The 17,899-nt window shown below is 39.6% G+C and overlaps 1 protein-coding gene across 1 annotated transcript; it reads left to right on the forward strand.

Annotated features, from left to right (window-relative positions):
- The first annotated feature begins 304 nt into the window (after window positions 1-304).
- BBS7 (Bardet-Biedl syndrome 7) lies at window positions 305-16,925 on the forward strand. Its single transcript, XM_042048544.1, has 19 exons — window positions 305-413; window positions 577-642; window positions 1,896-1,958; window positions 2,811-2,986; window positions 3,560-3,746; window positions 4,490-4,562; window positions 5,475-5,591; window positions 6,431-6,561; window positions 7,140-7,224; window positions 8,651-8,753; window positions 9,317-9,509; window positions 10,569-10,643; window positions 11,713-11,778; window positions 12,681-12,820; window positions 13,783-13,947; window positions 14,024-14,133; window positions 14,242-14,345; window positions 15,803-15,926; window positions 16,242-16,925. The coding sequence occupies exons 1-19, from the start codon at window positions 378-380 to the stop codon at window positions 16,373-16,375; spliced, it is 2,148 nt and encodes a 715-aa protein (XP_041904478.1). The 5' UTR covers window positions 305-377; the 3' UTR covers window positions 16,376-16,925.
- The last annotated feature ends 974 nt before the right edge of the window (window positions 16,926-17,899 follow it).

Raw genomic sequence — 17,899 nt, forward strand, 5'->3', positions numbered from 1 at the left:
GTATTTACTCTGGGAAAAGTAAGGATTTTTTTTTTTTTTAACTCAGACTCCGTGCAGGGCTGCTATTTTTGGCTTCGTTGTTAAATAAAGCATTCCTACTGTATGGATGCGTCCCGGTGGTTCGGCACCGAGCCCGGGATATCCCTCAGGAACGTTCCCGGCCGAGCCGCCGCTGCCGCTCCGGGGCGCTGCCGGCTCTGCCCGCCCCTCGCCCCGCCCCCGGCGCATTCTGGCCAATCGCGGCGCCCGCCTGCCCGCGGTCCCGCCCCCCGGCCGCCAGCCCAGCCAATGGGAGGCCGGCTCCGCGCGGAGGTTGCCGCGGTGACGGGCGGCGGTCGCGCCGTGCCCGCGGGAGGGACGCGCGTCCCGCGGGAGCGATGGAGCCGAGCCTGGCACGCGTGGATTACCTGCAGGTGGGCCCGGCAGTGCCCCGGCAGCCCCCCGACAGCGCCCCGGCACCGGGGCGAGGCGGCACGGCCCGCCCGGGACCGAGGGGCGGCGGCGCGGCGGGGCCTGCGAGCGGCCCGAGGTGCGTCCCGGTGCTCCGGGCCCTGCTCAGGAGCGTCTCTTCCACAGGTGGGAGTCACGGCGCAGAAGACGATGAGGCTGCTGCCCGCCTCCGGGAAGAAGGCCACGCAGAAGGTACCGCCTGGTGCCGCGGGCTCCCGCGCAAGGCTTCGCTGCCTCTCCTGTCCTATGCCTCATCCTATTGCTAATCATCTCCAGAGTTTCCTTGGCTATAGGATGTCATAGAGAAAAACTATGCAAGCCTATTTTGGGCCTTTGGAAAAGCTTTTTTTGGAAAAAAATAGAAAAATAGATCTGAATTTGTGATTGGAAAGCTTTCAGAACCAGGAAAGAATTTTTGTAGTTTACAGCATTGCTGAAACCACAAGGGAGTTCTTCCATATTTCTCTTATTTTGGTTTTATTAACACTTTAGGACTAGAGGAAATGGCCTGAAGCTGAAACAGGAGAATCAGACTAGATATTAGAAAAAATATTTTACTGTTAGGATGGTCAAGCATTGGAATAGGCTGCCCAGGGAGGTGGTGGAGTCACTCACCATCCCTGGAGGTGTTTAAGAGGTGTCTGGATGTGGTGCTGGGTGATGTGGTTTAGGGGTTACAGTAATAATAACGACTTGATGGTTGGACATGATGCTCTTAAAGGTCGCTTCCAACCTTGATGATTCTATGAAATATTTATTTTTAAGTTTTTCTTAATATAAGTTCAAATTAAGGAAACCTAGTTAGAGAAACTTAATAAAAATAACAATGCATTTTTTTTCCTTCGGTAATAAAGTCTCAGTATGAAAATACAATTCTTCCCAAATACTCCTTCACCTCATGGTTGCCAGTGTTCACAAGTAGAAATAGGAAAGGGATTGTAAATGCCTTTACTTGAATTGCTGTTCAGTATCCTATCTATAGCACTTTATACAGATTTCTGAACTACAATCCCATATGTAATTAAGTAGTCTAGAATTTTGAGTCCTTAAATATATAAAAATATAAATAATTTTATAATGGAGGGACTACTTACAATATCATGTAGTGACAGGACAAGGGGCAATGGCTTCAAACTGACAGAGCGTAGGTTTAGATTAGATATTAGGAAGAAACTGTTCCCTGTGAGGGTGGTGAGGCCCTGGCGCAGGTTGCCTAGAGATGTTGTGGATGCCTCATCCATGGCAGTGTTGAAGGCTGCACAGGGCTCTGAGCAACCTGGTCTAGTGGAAGGTGTCCCTGCCCATGGCATGGGGTTGGAACTGAGTGATCTTTAAGGTCCCTTCCAATCCAAACCATTCCGTGATTCTGTGAATACAGGAAAAGCATTATTGAAAAACACAGTTGTGTGCGTAATAAAAAATAACAATGTATTATACTTTTGAAGGTGGTTGTTGGAGATCAGGATGGGGTCGTTACGTGTTTTGGCATAAAAAAGGGGGAAGCTGTGGTAAGTGGAAATGTTCCATTTAAAATTTTATTTTTGAAATATTCTTCCCAGTGAACTTTGAAAGTCCCTTTTTTATCGACATGGCAAATAAGATACCTGTGGACACCTGTGGAAGGTGTCTAGGTAGAGCTGTGCACTGATACGTAACTGTGGTGAGGCCATGCTGATCTCATGCCTGGTCATACACAGGGTCTTCCACAGTTACAGAGTGAGACACTGTTGTGGATCATCAGGAAAAAAGTAATTTCCACATCCTTTGCACTTCACTTAAGTTGGGCTTAAGCCTGTACACATACACAGTTACTGTAACAGGATGAACACCTGCAGAGATTCATTAAATCGCCTTAGGGATTTGGACAAACTGATTGCTTTTTATGCCCGGCTCAATAAAAAAATTATTATTTTCTTTCATGGGTTTTCTTTTCCCCTTCAGGAGGTTCATGGTTAGCTCATAAGGATCCTGTAGCAATACAAATAAGTCTGTGTAGACTTCTGGAATAAGAATGTGATGTGTAAGAGAGAGGGAGTGTGTGTGTTGTTCTTTAAAATGCAAAACAAACCACAAACAAAACAGCTGAAAGTAGTGCTGAATTTTTCCCATGGAGGAATAAATAATACTGAAGTAATGAAGTCTTAATTTATTATATTTTAAAGCTTTTAATATTTATTTACTTATCAAATGCTTGACTGGTCTGTGATTCTGAAGATAAATGTACGGATTATTTTTGTCTGTGTACAACAGATTGCATCTTAGTTTTGCCAGAAATTGTAAAGTAAATTTCTTATCCTTTATGTTAAAAAATTACCATAAATATGATACTGTGATGATGAAAATTGCTTTTCTGTTTACAGCCAGTGTTCAAGACACTGCCGGGACAAAAAATCTCAAGACTGGAGCTGGGAGGAGCTCTTAACACACCACAAGAGAAAATTTTTGTGGCTATAGGATCAGAAGTCAGAGGTTTCACAAAAAGAGGGAAGCAGTTTCTTTCATTTGAAACTAACCTTACTGAAAGCATCAAAGCTATGTAAGTATGATATTTTGCATTTTTTTGAGAGCTGTAGCAGACTGTTAGTTTATGATTTTATGAAATCATTTTAAGCATACTGTGTAGGTGACACTAAGTGCCAGTCCAGCTTCAGCTTGTGCTGCGACCTGTAGCAGGAATTTGGAATATCATGGAGAAATTTTGGAAGTGTAGGGGGAATTGGGCAGGTTCTGGAGGCACTCACAGCAGTGCAAAATCCAAGTGAGCAGAGCTGGGGTTGTTGCCACAGTGATACCTCCTGGAGCAAAATCTTTTTTGGATTGTGTTGTAAGATGCTGCCAGACAAATCAGCTTGAGAAAAATTAATATAATAAAAAATACAGTAATGAAATTTCTATAAAGATATTCTTAGGAATTTACCTGAAGACAAAGTAGAAATATGAGAGCTACAGAAACCATGTAGTAAATGTTAATATTTATAAGGAGCTTTTAAAGCTGGAATAGCTTGCAGGGCCCCATAATACCTTGGAGCTGCAAGCATAGTAAGGCATAAAAGCATAAAAGACTGTTGCTGCATCAAAATGCTACAGGAAAGCGTTTTCTTTTCCTCAGGTACATTTTGGGAGCAGATCTCTTCCTCTGTGCAAGCTACATCTATAACCATTACTGTGACTGCAAGGACCAGCACTACTTCCTATCAGGAGATAAAATCAATGATGTTCTCTGCCTCCCTGTAGACAAAGTGAACTGCATCACACCAGTGCTTGCGTGTCAGGACAGAGTCCTCAGGGTGTTACAGGTTAAAATGCTTCCTTCTTTATGTTTTATGTATTGATGCTATGGAATTGGACTCATTATTAAGGGAATCAGCATATCAGCATGGCTTAAACATCATAAGGATCAGTGTATTGTGCCTTACTTGGCAGTGTTGCTGCTGGTGCATTCCCTTTCTTTTTCTTCTGTTTTTTTAAAGGAAAATCATTATCATAAACTTGCAAAAAAATAAGGATTAATGAAACCACTATAAACAGGCTTTGGAATTCATAGGTGGAAGTAGATTGTAGGAACCCAGAGTGCAGAGAAATATTCTCTGCACTCTGGGTTCCTACATCAGATGACAAATTGGTCCCTTCTAACTAAAAGTGCTCATATACACGTTTAATTTCCGTAAGTCTTTATCACTTTGGGAATTCTGGCTCTCATAAATTACTCTTGCGACAAGTCTGAGTGATGCTAAGTGGTTTAACAAATTAAATTGCCAGGTGAGTTCCTGGATCATTTTTAATGATAACAACACGTTTCAAGAGTCCTGTGTTTTATTTCTACAAACTTCACCCTGTTTTTGGCTTAGAAGTGGTTCTCCCATAAGGGTTTGAATAAGTAAATCTTACCTGTTAGTATGATCCATAATAATTTTGTCATTGTGAGGCTTTGGTTTGGTTTGTGGCTGGTGTTTTGAGGTTGTTCTTTTTTTGTTGTTTTGGTTGTGGTTTTTTTGGTTTTTTAAACAAATTCATTCAAGATTGTTCTCTTTGTCTTCAGGGATCTGATTTGCTCTATGAAGTAGAAGTTCCTGGACCACCTACTGTTCTTGCTCTGAGCAATGGAAATGGGGGTAACAAGATTTTGAATACACACATAACTAAATAATGTTATTTTATTACATTTTTAAGGTTTATAGCTTGTCTCTGTTAAGTATTTTGTCTTGATTTTTAAGCTGATGTTATAAATTCAGCAGGAAACTATGTGAAGTAATTTCTCTACATTGCATTAAATATAGACACATAGATATTACTGTTTTAGGCAGTTCTGAATTATATTCACGTTCAGTTGAAGGCCTCTTACAACAGCAGTGAGATATGAGGGGTCTCACTGTGTAAATACACGTTGGACTTTTGGAGGCCATGTCCAGGTTTTGGGTTTGTGTTTCTCTTACACATGGCTTTCCATAACTGGAATACATGGGTGGCTGAGAATATTGAATAGAGCTGGCATAAACTAAGACTGGAAGGTTCAAGCTTAAAATAGTTTGATTATCCTTCTTGCTAATCTGCTCTAACCTCACAGAAGTCGCTTTAGGGTGTTAATCTGGCGCTTAATTTAGTTTCAGTTAGACTGTGTGACAAACATCCAGAGCTGGTTTGGAAAAGTAGTTCTTAATTGCTGAAATTTTGGCACAACATTCCATAGTGGGTGTGTGTTCTGAAAGGATTTCTCTGTTTTTCTTCTGTAAAGGCCACTGAATAGCCCAACTTTGCTGAAATAGAAAGTATTGGCTTTTGAGTGGTTTTTAGGCAGAACTTCAGTGCAGGGGTGCAGCCATACACAGAATAGTGATAGCCATGAGGAAATGATCGGGATGGGTGCAGCTTTCATGGATTTGTTTTTGGGTTCAAAGCCTGACAGTTCTGTTGCACATCACTGATTTAGTGCTTTCTTTTCCCATTGACTGTAGACTGTAAATACACAACATTTTAAAATCAGTGTACATGACTTTATTGATTCTAAGTTCAGTTTCTGTGTTTAGGTGATTCTGGGGAAGAAATTGTGTATGGAACTTCTGATGGGAAGCTAGGTCTCACCCAGATTACTGGTACCAAGGCAATACCAAAGTGGGAAATTGGAAATGAAAAGAAGAGAGGAGGTATGTGTCTCAATCTCTCCCTCTTTAGTTACCCAGCATACCTGAGGATTTGTTACAAGTAGGATAATCAGGAAATCTTGTTCATAGCTAACTTTGGAGGCATATTGTGATTATGTCAGTATATGATACTAATGTGACTAAGGTCTCTTTCACTCTTCTGATTTTCTGACAAATACTTTTAATCAGTTTGTCTTGCTTTGGGTCTTGTGTTCGTATTATTTCCAGTATTTTAGCATACTTTTGTTTTTACACTATTTTTGAAGTGGCATCTGTAAAACAGTGTTGATTCAAATATGATTGATTGAAATGTTTATCATTTTTCTAAGTGTATGCATATTTGGCAAATTTACCTGCCAGATTTATCAGATTGTTCAATGGTTTCAAGGGCTCTAAAGAGTCACAATAAGGGGTTTTGGCTGAAGGTGGAATATGTCTCCACAATAAGGTCTAACTGATGAAAACTTACCCAGTTTTACCCTTGGTGTGCTGCTTCTGCAGCATCTGTGAGCCCATACTTCTTTGTAAAAGAGAAGATCATGGATGGAATGTATAAATATATTTTTATTTAATTATAAGAGTTATCACCACATTATTTTCTTTAAATGCTTCCTCATATGTCCGTAGTCTTTCTGTGAAATATGGAGCCATAAAAGTTAACGTTGAACCTGAAGCACAGGGGAGGGACTTCAGCTCTCTTGAGGACTCATCCAGAAATCTCATTATTAACACCTTAAAAGCTGGCCAGGAGTCTCTTTCCATGTAACTGAGCATGACCTCTGTATTATTGTGTCATGAACTAATAAAGATGAAGCAAATGGCTTTGTTTTCTTCTTTGTTAGGTATTCTGTGTATTGATAGTTTTGACATTCTGGGAGATGGAGTTAAGGAATTACTCGTTGGACGAGATGATGGAATGATAGAGATCTATAACTTTGAGAGTGCTGATGATCCTGTCCTTCGACATGATTATGTAAGTCTACATCTTTCATACTCTGCTGGAAGAAGACATTAATTAAAAACAACAATCTGTATTTAAAAACTCTCATGATCATTACTGCTAAAATATGTGGTTTGTTTTTAATTTAAGAGGTTTGTAACATTGACAGTATGAACTTGAAATCAGTATGGTAGCAATGTAAGAGCCAGAAAGTGAAGTAGTGCTGATTTGAGCAAAAATCAAGATAATGTAGAGAGTGTGTGCTAAAATTTTGGCTCAGTTGACTGCTGGGTGTAACCTAATATAGAGCTGCTCTCTCAGTGAAAAAATGGAGAGTGTTGTGTACAGTGTGTAATTTACAGATTAATAAATGGAAGCTTCAAGACTTCACTGAGCATAATTACTTTGGTTATGAATTGCTTAAAATAGTAATTGGATCCAGAGTGATCATTTCATTTCAGTCAGAGTGCTAATTCCTGCTGGAAAAACATTGTCTATCAGTGTTTTGCTTTCAATTTCATAATGTGTTCGTTATGTGGAGTAGAATCTTCTAAAAACTTCTAAAATGAGTGCAGTGATATTTCCCTCTGCTTGAATGTGTTTATTTGAAGGCTTTATCAGAGAGTATTGCATCAATCCAGGGTGGCTGTGTGGGAAAAGATGGCTATGATGAAATTTTAGCAGCAACATACTCAGGTAAGCTTCATATCGCTGACACAATAAATGCCATGTGTGGTGAGGTGATAAAATGAAGCAGGTTATGTTGTTAGTGCAGCTCACATCTCTTAAAATTTTGTGTTCTGATCGGAACCAGAACAAGGTTTTGTTGAAAAGGTCTCTTCTGATTTAATATTTACTCTTAAAGAAAATGTTTCTTAAACTGTGGGGATTTTATGTTTCAAGATATTCATCATGTGTAGCACAGTGACTGGCTATACTTTGGTGTAAACTGCTGCCTCACTGTGATGAAATACTGAGTATGTTATGTCTGAAAGATTTATTTATGATTTTTTAATATATATTAAAAATGTTGATAGACAAGCATGTTTTTCTTTTGTTTTCATGTCTTTTACAAAATCTTGTTCCTTTTCAGCTTCACAGGGCTTTAAATGGGGTTGGTTTTGCTTTCAGTAGAAAATAAAGCTCCCCCATGTGTGGCATCTCAGCAGCTCCTCTGTGAGACTTGAGGTATTGGCCTGATTGTAACAGAGGCCGTGATAAACATGCTGCATATGTCAGCTGCTGGGAGCTAAAATATTGCTAATTCTCTCTCTTTAGTTACTTTCAGTTCTAAAATTTAACCTGTTAAAACTTCTTGTAATGAAAATCATGTCATTTGGCAAGATACAATCCTCAGTCAGTTACTGAGAAATAATGGTGTTCCAAGTAGCTCTTTTAAACATTTTTGGGTGATCAAAAGACTCTTACACCTGACCTCATATGAATTGTTTTGGTGTGATTGGCCACAGTACTGTTGCAGCCTAAGTCCTTTGTGGCTTTTAGTGGGAACGTTGTAAAGATCCATGGATCATAGAAGAAAGGGAAAAAGTGAAAGCCTGTGTTCCCCTGTGAGCTTTCAAAGGTGAATTCTGGTAGGATGTGCACTAGACTGATTTTGGTATGTCTGCATATCATGCCTGAGGTATCAGAATGTAATCAACTAATATTTACTTTTATAAATGAATGTAATTTAGTAAGCAAAAGTATAACTTTTTTCAAGCAGCAGCATTCAATCTCTAAGCTCACTGAGCAGCATAGAGTTTGCTATAAACACATTGCACAGCTTTTGTTTTGTTTCCAGCTATAGTACTGCCAATAATGCAAGGTTTTGTCAGAAAAAGAGAGGTGAGAAAAAATCAAAGTGCTCAGTTAAAAACTGTCGTAGAGGGATTTATTGCTCAAAGTACTTAATGAAAAAGAATAACTAATGTTTTCCAGTTTAAGAATGAACCCATAGAAAATTATGCTCAGAGTCTAGGATTAATCCTACTAAAAAGGATTAAATTAGGCTCAATTCTCTCTACCCAGTGTGTGGAAAAAACATCCCTCCATGCATACAACAGCTGAGTGTAGACTTTTCTTTTTAGCTTATAAGGAATATAAACTTCATATATTGGTTTAGGCTGGCTGACAGGACTGACTACAGAACCTGTCCATAGAGAAGGTGGATCAGGGGAAGAACTAAAATTAAGTCAAGAAATGCAGAGCAAGATTTCATCCTTAAGGTAATTCCACTAGAAAGAAATTTAAATGGAAGAATTGAAATGTTAAAAGTTGAAATGTCATCTCTCCTTCCTATCTCACTGGATTTTCTTTGTCATTAATATATCTAGAAGTAGAATCAAACCTTTTCAAAGCAGAAATGAATAGCAGCCTCCTTTCACGGTCTTTTCCTATCTTGCCTTCACATGATGGTATCTTAATACTTTCTGCCTCAGTATCAGCAAGATTCCTTTCTTCTGTGCTGCTCTATAGCTTCTAAATGATGGCAGGAAAGAAGTCACTATCATATTATTCAAAATGCATTGCATTCTTGAAGGAAAAAGATTGTCCTTTCCTGTGTCTCAGGAAAGCTTTTTAGGCAAGGAGCGTGTAAAATCTACATGTCCGTGTGATAGAGTTTATATTTTATCTTTGCAAAGTATGTGGAAGGGGAGTCATCAGTCACTTCTGGCTGGAAAATTGAGGACAGGAGATAAACATGATTGTCTTGCAAGTTTACCTAATTTCTAGGGTAGCTTTTATAGTTGCCTTTTTTAAAGACGTTAGAGTGGTTTCCCTTTTCTAGGAATGAATTGGAACAACTGCAGATAAAAGTACTTCAGGAACGGGAGAAATACCAGCAGTCCTCTCAGTCCAGCACTGCAGTTTCCTCAGTACCTGCATTCAGTGTGAATGACAAGTTCACGTTGAACAAGGATGATGCCAGCTACAGCCTCATCTTGGAGGTGCAGACAGCCATAGATAATGTCCTGGTGCAGGTCAGTGGGGCTTTGTTCTTGTTGGCTTTCTTGATGCATAAATAAAACACTCAGACACTTTCTAGTTCAAAAAGCCAAGTTATAGCACCTTAAGTACTTGGTTTTTTAAGTCTGAATTGTTGCAAGCGGGAGCTGAAGTGTTCAATGTTGCAGTATTGAACTAACTGCTGTAAATGCTTGTTAGGGAACAAATACAACAAACTTTTACTGAGCAGAGCAATGTTACATTACCAAAATAAACCACAGTGCCTGCTGTAACAGAAGATTTCTTTGTAACTTTGTGTTTGCTTTTGCATGTCCTTATTTAAACACCAATTAAATGAGGTGCACATTCTCACTTGCCAGGTAAGTACTCTGTAGTGGAAAATTGATTTCAGAGTCTTATGGGCCACCTGTGCACTTTCAGTGTGGAACAGCATCTGATTTGTGTGCAGCTGGGGAGAAATATTCCTGCCCATCACAGCAACCTTGGTTAATTATTCCTCCTACTGTATCAGCTGAAATTAACGTCATCTTCGGTAGTCAGAAAGAGTAGCGGTACTGAATTACCTTCTTTTGGGAAATGCATGAGGAGAAAAATGTGACAAGGAGGAATTTATGAGGCGAGCTGGCTACAACAAATGGGAAAGAACTACTGTAGGATTTTATTTTTCACTTCTTAATAAAAATCCTTTTTTTATTAAGGATGTTACAGAGCAATGCTAAGCTACAGCTAATTTGCCACTCTATAATATCTGATGTTTCTATAGCTAAATGGGGAATAATGAAATTGTTTAATCTACCTTTCATGTCTGAAAGATAGTTACAGATTTTACACTGAAGTTGTGGTAAGCCAGCCCCCCAGGAGTTCAGGACTCTGTAAGGGAATAAGAGAAAGATCATCATGTTACTCCAGGATTAAGTAGTAAGCTGCATGTCTGTTAGGCTTTTGCCTCTCAGATGAAGCAATCTTCTTGCCTCTCCCTTATTAAAAACATTGATGACAGTTAGAGGATAAATGCACTTGGAGCTACTCAGAAACGTAAGCTCTTTATTTTTCCTTCCTCCTGTGTGCTGCAGAGTGATGCCCCACTAGACTTGCTGGATGTGGATAAAAATTCTGCCGTCGTTAGTTTTAGCAGCTGTGATTCTGAGGTGAGTGAAACAGAGATGATGTTTGTAGAGATTACATGGTGAAAACACTGAGTACTGTGTAGTAAAAGTAGAACTTGGAGGACATTTAGTAGATGAGTAGTTTAATATTCAGTTAAACTACTCATCTGGTAATTGTGAAGAGCACAGCTGCATTAGAGATACTGCAGAATTAGGAGTTAGTAGCACATCCTGATGTAAGGAAAACCTAAGTATGTGCAAAAATATCAGCTCTCTTCCTTTTTTATTTGTTCCTGAGGAGGATTGTGAGAGACACATTCAGTATTGCTCTCTTCTCTGTGTATCATAGGATCACGTACATTTACTTCCAAGCAATTTAGGTGAAGAGTGTTACTTAGTTAATTTCTAAAAACATCTTTAGAATGTGACAATTCTGCTGTGTGGGAAGTCAAATGTTTGCATGCTTTTTTTAGTATATAATAACTGCAGACTTGAATAGCTATGGAATTACTATTGACACTGAGGGCCTGGGGGGAAAATCCAGAAACTACCTTGCAGTTTATGAAAATCTTCTGTAAAATCTTTTTCCTTCTAACAGTCCTTTATTTTAGTTTTAAGAACTGAATTTGCACATCGTTGTTCTGCCCTGGAGCTCCCAGAAATCAGCTTTTTATTTTAGGTTTCTTGCCATTTATGATGATTAATTTAACACTTTTTCTGGTGTATTTTCTTACTGATCCTGCTTTAGTTTTTGAATGTTGAACTAATTTTGCAGATGAGTGGGGCAGGCTGACATGCATTTTTCAGATGAAAAGTAGGTATCTATGTAATCTTCATAGAGATACTAAAGAGTGTAAGAGGCTTTGGTTGTATTCTCCTTATAGAGAGATTTAATTTTTTTAAACTCTACCATAATTAAAACTAATTGGAACATTCAGAGGAACAAAGGATTGCTTTTTTGTATTTAACCCTTGTAAATAGCTGTACATGCATAGCAAAAACTTTACTGTAACATGTCTACAGTTAAAACAGACCAGTAGAAATTTTGTGAATCCACAGGCCTATTTTGTATTATTTTCCTGTTTGTTTGTTTTTTTTTTCCTGTTTACAGCCAAATAGCAACTTTCTTCTTGCAACTTACAGATGCCAAGCAAATACAACAAGACTTGAACTTAAGGTAAAATGCTCAAAAATATCTTCCACAATAAATTAATGGTTATTCCTGCTCTGGAATGGAGAGTTCTCTACCTGGATCAATCCAGTCTTTACTTCTGGTTCTTTCCTGAGAACCTTCTAACCTGGGGCTTGTGTTCCTTTTTTATTTGTCCTAGAGTTTCTAAAGGCTTCTAAAAATATGTCAGAGGGGAGCCCGGGGTCCTTTTGAGTGTCCCTAAGATGAAAGCAGTGGGGACATCACAGATTGGGAAAATACTGAAAGCAATGTGTGGAGCTTAAAGCAGAGGGAGGTGTGGGAGAGAAAGCTCTGGCACTGTTTATCCTTTGAAGTGTTTGAAGGAAGTTACATTGGGAACTAACAAGGGAATATAGACTCAATTTGTATTTTGGAGAGGAAGAAAATCGTGTCATTCCATGCTTATTACACTAAAGGCATGTTGGTGTTTTGGAGTTTATTTTTAAGGATCCACCAAATTCACACATTTTATGGCAACCAGCAGGGAAAGTAATGAAGGAAATCCTGACTAGAAAATCCTCAATGTGCACACAGGCATGAGGTTTTCTCTTTTTTACTGCAGCCTGCTAATCTGATACATGTTTATGTAAAACTCTCAATTTTGAGGCTTTTTATTTTAGAATATCATAAAATTAGTTAGTGGGTGTTATTTTATTAGTATTTGATTCATCTAATCCAGCAGCACTTCATTGGACACTGCTTCATCTTATTTTAAGACTCATCTCCTTTATTTATATTGACACTACCAAGTAAATATAATACTCTAAATATTCTTGAAGTGCTACAGTATTTCTTTAACATACTTTGAATATTCACCAAATTTCCAAACGGTGATAAAATAATATTTTTTTTTTCTTCTTTTCTGTGGGTCCTTCTTTTCTCTGCAGGTTCGCTCGATTGAAGGACAGTACGGGACACTCCAGGCGTATGTAACTCCCAGAATTCAACCAAAAACCTGTCAAGTTCATCAATATCAAATTAAGCCACTTTCACTCCACCAGAGAACTCATTCTATTGACCAGGACAGGTATTTGCAAAGAAAAATCAATGCCTTTTTTTGCTTGGAAAAAATGACACAGTCCAGCTGAAGCATTTGCTCTGTAAACTTCAGTATGGAATTTCTAAGCCCTAAACTACACTTTTGAGCCTGTAGTTCCATTTTGTGGGTTTCTTAATAGAAATTACGGATTAAATAGGTTCTTTGCCATTCTTTATTCTTGTTTTAGGGTTATTTTTCATTTTACTGCCCTGGGTTATAGTCTGGCCCCATGTGTAGAGCTGAGGGTGTGGTAGAAAGGAAACTCTCCTGTGGAGGTAACTGTGTCTTTTCAGTTTCAGCCTCATTCTGTGCTCCACCCTTTTCCTCTAACTTTTTTCTCACAGCTAATTTGGCCCCAAAACTGAGCCAAGCCTTTTTTTACCTTTATCTCTGTGTTATAGGAATTTAGTATTTTACACAATTTCTAGTGGATTTTTGCCCACCCTCAGCTAATATCTTGTATTGTCTCCAAGGATATGCTTGTTCCAACCGAAACTGAAAGACTGAAGGGATGATACCAACAGCTTCAGTATGCAAATGAGCTCCACTGTGCCTTGTTCTTGATAAAAATGCGATGTCTGAGGTTTACAGCACGGGAGGCTTTTGAGGATCTGTCTTAGCCATATTTGCTGTTGTCAGTTACTCACCTTTGTCCTAAATTTCGGGTTTAACAACTTGCAACAGGGTATCAAAAACTTCCAACTTGTTTTTTTTTCCAGATCTGACATGCCTAGTGGGAGGTAAAACTTGAATGAGCATGTAGCTTTGCATCTTGCAGTACAGAAAAATAGCTGTAATCTGCAATACGTATCTGTACTTAGGGAGAGACCTGGCTTTTTACAGGCTGCTGATTAAAAGGAAACCACCGTGTGGAACTAAGCTTTTTACATGGACAGTGTCCCTCCTTCTTAACTATCTTTTTTTCTTCTTTTAATTTCACAATGTCACAGGCCCATGAATACACTGATGCTCAAAGGCCAGTTCAGTTTTGCTGAAATTCACTCCTGGATTGTGTTTTGCTTGCCTGAGGTGCCTGAAAAGACTCCTGCTGGAGAGTGCATCACCTTTTATTTTCAGAACACCTTCCTGGGAACACAGCTTGAAACTACCTACAGGTAAAATACAATTACTAAACTTAATGCATGCATATGTGTTTAAGTTTGTTCATTTAAAATTTTTCTTCCTTTATAGAAAAGGTGAGGGATATTTTAAATCTGACAACATCTCTACAATATCTATCCTCAAAGATGTGCTTTCCAAAGAGGCTACTAAAAGGAAGATTAATCTCAAGATATCATATGGTAAAAATTTCTTCTCTATTTTGTTGTTCTTCAGTTCATTTGATATTCCCATAAATGGAGTATGTAGTACTCATTTGCTTGTTGGGATTCTTTTTTACTCCCTGCTAGATGTAAATGAAGAATCTGTGAGGCACACATTAAAGCTTATCCACCCTAAATTAGAGTATCAGCAGCTGCTGGCCAAGAAGGTTCACTTAATAGATGCTTTGAGAGTAAGTATCTGGACTCCTGGGGTTTGATTTTTATGGGGGATTATGCTGTCAGGTACCAAACCATGGCTCGAGTCAGGTGTGTGTTGTGTGGGGATCTGTTCCCTTTCTGTTCCCTTAAATGAAATTAAAGCATGTGTTTTAAGTGTCCAGGAGACAGATTTCTTGAAGGAAAGTTCTTTTTTGCTATATAACTAGTGAATAACATGTGGGATTACTGAAGATGCTTAAATTGGACAGCAGAAGGGCAGCCAGCTTTATCATCTAATGTTCTCTTCTAGCCCGCTGTTATTTTACAGCTCCTTCTGTCTCTCTTTCCACTAACATGTATAGTTTTTTAGATCATCCAGGCCAGATGCAACTCCTTTGCTTTGGAACTTAATACCATTCTCTCATAATTTCTGAATCATCTGCTTTTCCATCTTTTGCTTAATACCCTCCTCAGCAGTCTTTGGGAGGTACCAGTTAGGCAGCTTGCCTCAGTTCTTGGACTTCTTTGCCAACAACCAGAATTTTGCTGTTAAAAACTCACCATCATCAAGTTGGTATTTTTTATTTAATGGGAGGGGAGGTGAAAATGGACAACCAGTTATCTCTTGTCCTTTTGGGGTCAGCAAATACTTGTCAGAATTATTTAGATAGTAGAAAAGCTGGCTACTAAGGAGAACGGTGTGAATCTTTATTATCACTAAAAGGTTTTTACTTGGGCTTGGTTTGGCAAACCAGGGATGTAAACACTATTAGAGAATTTATTCTTAATGCATACTGTGTTTGTGCAATAATAATGGTGTTGTACATTTTGCTTGTTTTAGGCTTTTTTTAGAGAGCAAATCTTCAACAAATTATTTTGTCACTCAGTTTTTGGATGATAACTTATTGATCGGGAGTAAAATAATCTAATGATTGATGAAAGCTGTTATCCCAGCAGACTCACAGTGCACAACATAATTACCTCTTGTCTAGAACAGAAGTGTCCTTCTGTGGAGGATAAAAAGATCTCTACTATCGACCATCCCACATTGGTCTGCTGGCATTTTAGAAGAGGCCTTCAAAACTTCTTGCTGTCACAAATTGAGTGATACTTTCAGAGTTTACTTTTACCTTCAGACTTCAGCGTGTGCTACACTTTTTTAGGAATTTACCTTCATTTTTAGACTAAGTATGGTCAAGGGCTTGAGTCTGTACAGTGTGATCCTGTTCTGGCTCAGAGCTGAAAGCTGTAATACACAGGATTCACAGGATTTTGAGAATCCAGTCTATGAAGTGACAAGTGACATCTGGCATTTCATTAGAAGACTAGAAAATGAGGCACTCTGAAAATAACACTTATAGTTTAGAAGGGGATTGTCTTCCCTTTGAAGTACTTCCTTCTGACATATCTAAGCTTAATTTCTTCTCACTTACCTGCTCTTATGAGACCTACCTGCTGTTAGTTCTTACCATTTTAAACTGTCTTTGAGGAATTACAAGTTCATGAAGGGAACGTGGACTTCCTGCTCCCAAAATACCGCAGCATTTTGGAAGAGGCAGATCAGCTGCTGGAGGAATACAAGAGACAACCTGCACATCTTGAGAGACTTTATGGTTTGTTGATAATTCAGCTTTATTTAAATGGGGCTTCATGTCCAGAGACATGGCTGAAATAGACAGCTGCTTATATTTAGATGATTCTTGTCTTTATGGACATGGTTAAAGATAGTGTTCAAATTCAGGATGGCATTTAAAAATGTATAAAAGTTAAATGGTTTGGATTTGTTTACAATTAAACCATTGTTTAAAACATGAGGTTAAAAAAGTCTTCTAACAACTGGAATAGTTGGTACATAATCATGAGCTAAAAGTAGATACCTCCTACTGAAAACAAGGCAAATTATAATTTTTGGTATTTTACCTTTGCAGGTATGATCACAGATCTCTTCATAGATAAATTTAAATTTAAAGGCACCAATGTGAAAACCAAAGTTCCTCTCCTTCTGGAAATTCTGGATGGCTGTGATCAAGATGGATTGATTGCTTTTTTTGATGCTGCCTGACAAGGAAAAAGCAGAGTAATTTTTCTGGTTTTAACCAAGGCATTTCAGTATCAAGTCCAAAACACTTTTTAAGAAAAACACTTTTAGTCTTTTGTTGTACTGTCAGCTCTTAGGTTTTATTCATATTTATTACCATATTGGATACAGTAGTAAACTTCATATAAACTGTTGTGTATGTTAACTGTGTGCAGAGGTTTTATGTACAGTGTTAATAGCTCAAGAACAATCAGATGTAAATACCAAATATCCTTTTGGCAAAAATGTTTTCACTACTGTTTAAGATTACATGGAGTAGCCTGTCCCCCAGCTGCAAGAATGGATGAAGAAACTGGTTTCCAGAGACTTGGATGGATTTGGGAGACGTCTGTGTGTTTAAGCTGTACCTAACTTAGTTTTGCCTGTTGTGTTGAGAATGTGGTATGAGAATGTCACCAGACTTGATGTAGCTGGTGTATGAAGAGAGGGAGAAGAACTCTAAAATTTAGACTGAAGACAGCTGCATTTAAACTCTTGTTTAGGGATGGATGGCATTAAACTTCCTCCATGCTTCCCTAGCGTCCTTGTGCTTCATTTCAAAACTCCACCTACCTTCTCACTTGGTTTTATTTAAAAGAGATGAAGCAGCTTGGGGAGACAGGGATCTGTTCACAAGGAAAAAAGACCAACTCCACTGAAGTGGCATAGAACCATCTGCCAGGGTGGAAGAGACCTTTGAGATCATCAAGTTCCACCATCAACTTGTCATTATCACTGTAACCCCTAAACCACATCCCCCAGCACCAGATCCAGACACCTCTTAAACCCCTCCCGGGATGGTGACTCCACCACCTCCCTGGGCAACTTCTTCCACCCTAACAGTGACAATTTTTTTCCTAATTGTCTAATCTGAGGGTGGTGAGGCCCTGGCACAGGTTGCCCGAAGAAGCTGTGAATGCTCCATCCCTAGAACTGTTAAAGGTCAGGTTGGATGGGGCTCCAAGCAACCTGGTCTAGTGGAAGGTGTCCCTGCCCATGGCAGGATGGTTGGAACAAGATTAGCTTTGTGGTCTGTGATTCCTTGATAATCTGAATCTCCCGTCTCAGCTGGAGGCCATTTCCTCTTGTCCCCTCACTGCGGGCACCTCACTACACCCTCCTTTTACAGAGCCGCAGAGAGTGATGAGGTCTCCCCGCCGAGCCAGCTTTTCTCCCGACTAACTCCCCCCTCTCCCTCAGCCGCTCCTGCCGGGACGCGTTCACGAGCCCGGTTGGGCAAGCTCCAGCACGCTTCCCACACACGTTTCCCGGCGGGAAGGCCTGAGGCGCTTCTCTCCCTCCCTTGGGCGGGCGCGGGGCCTGGTGTCCCAGGCGGCCGCCTTCCCTCCCCATAAGTTCCCCGCCCTCCGTGTCCGCCCGTGTCTGTCCGTCCGTCCCTCTGTCCGCCCGTCCGGGCCGCGCCCGCCCCATCCGGCGCGGCCGTGACGCAGCGCGCGCCCATTGGGCGGTTCAAGAGTCGCGGGCTACTTGAACGGCGCGGGCGGCTCC

The sequence above is a fragment of the Corvus kubaryi genome, unplaced genomic scaffold (genome assembly GCF_017639235.1).
Source record: "Corvus kubaryi isolate FWS band 111438036 unplaced genomic scaffold, C.kubaryi_AGA036_p1.0 67, whole genome shotgun sequence".
NCBI classification, from domain to species: Eukaryota; Metazoa; Chordata; class Aves; order Passeriformes; family Corvidae; genus Corvus; species Corvus kubaryi.

What these genes read in the sequence shown, in the direction of transcription:
- BBS7 (XM_042048544.1), top strand. Translation starts at nt 378, where the DNA reads ATGGAGCCGAGCCTGGCACGCGTGGATTACCTGCAG. An exon ending in TAAAAAAGGGGGAAGCTGTG is followed by an intron (nt 1,959 to 2,810) that starts GTAAGTGGAAAT and finishes TTCTGTTTACAG; the next exon opens with CCAGTGTTCAAGACACTGCC. An exon ending in TTTAGCAGCAACATACTCAG is followed by an intron (nt 7,225 to 8,650) that starts GTAAGCTTCATA and finishes ATATTGGTTTAG; the next exon opens with GCTGGCTGACAGGACTGACT.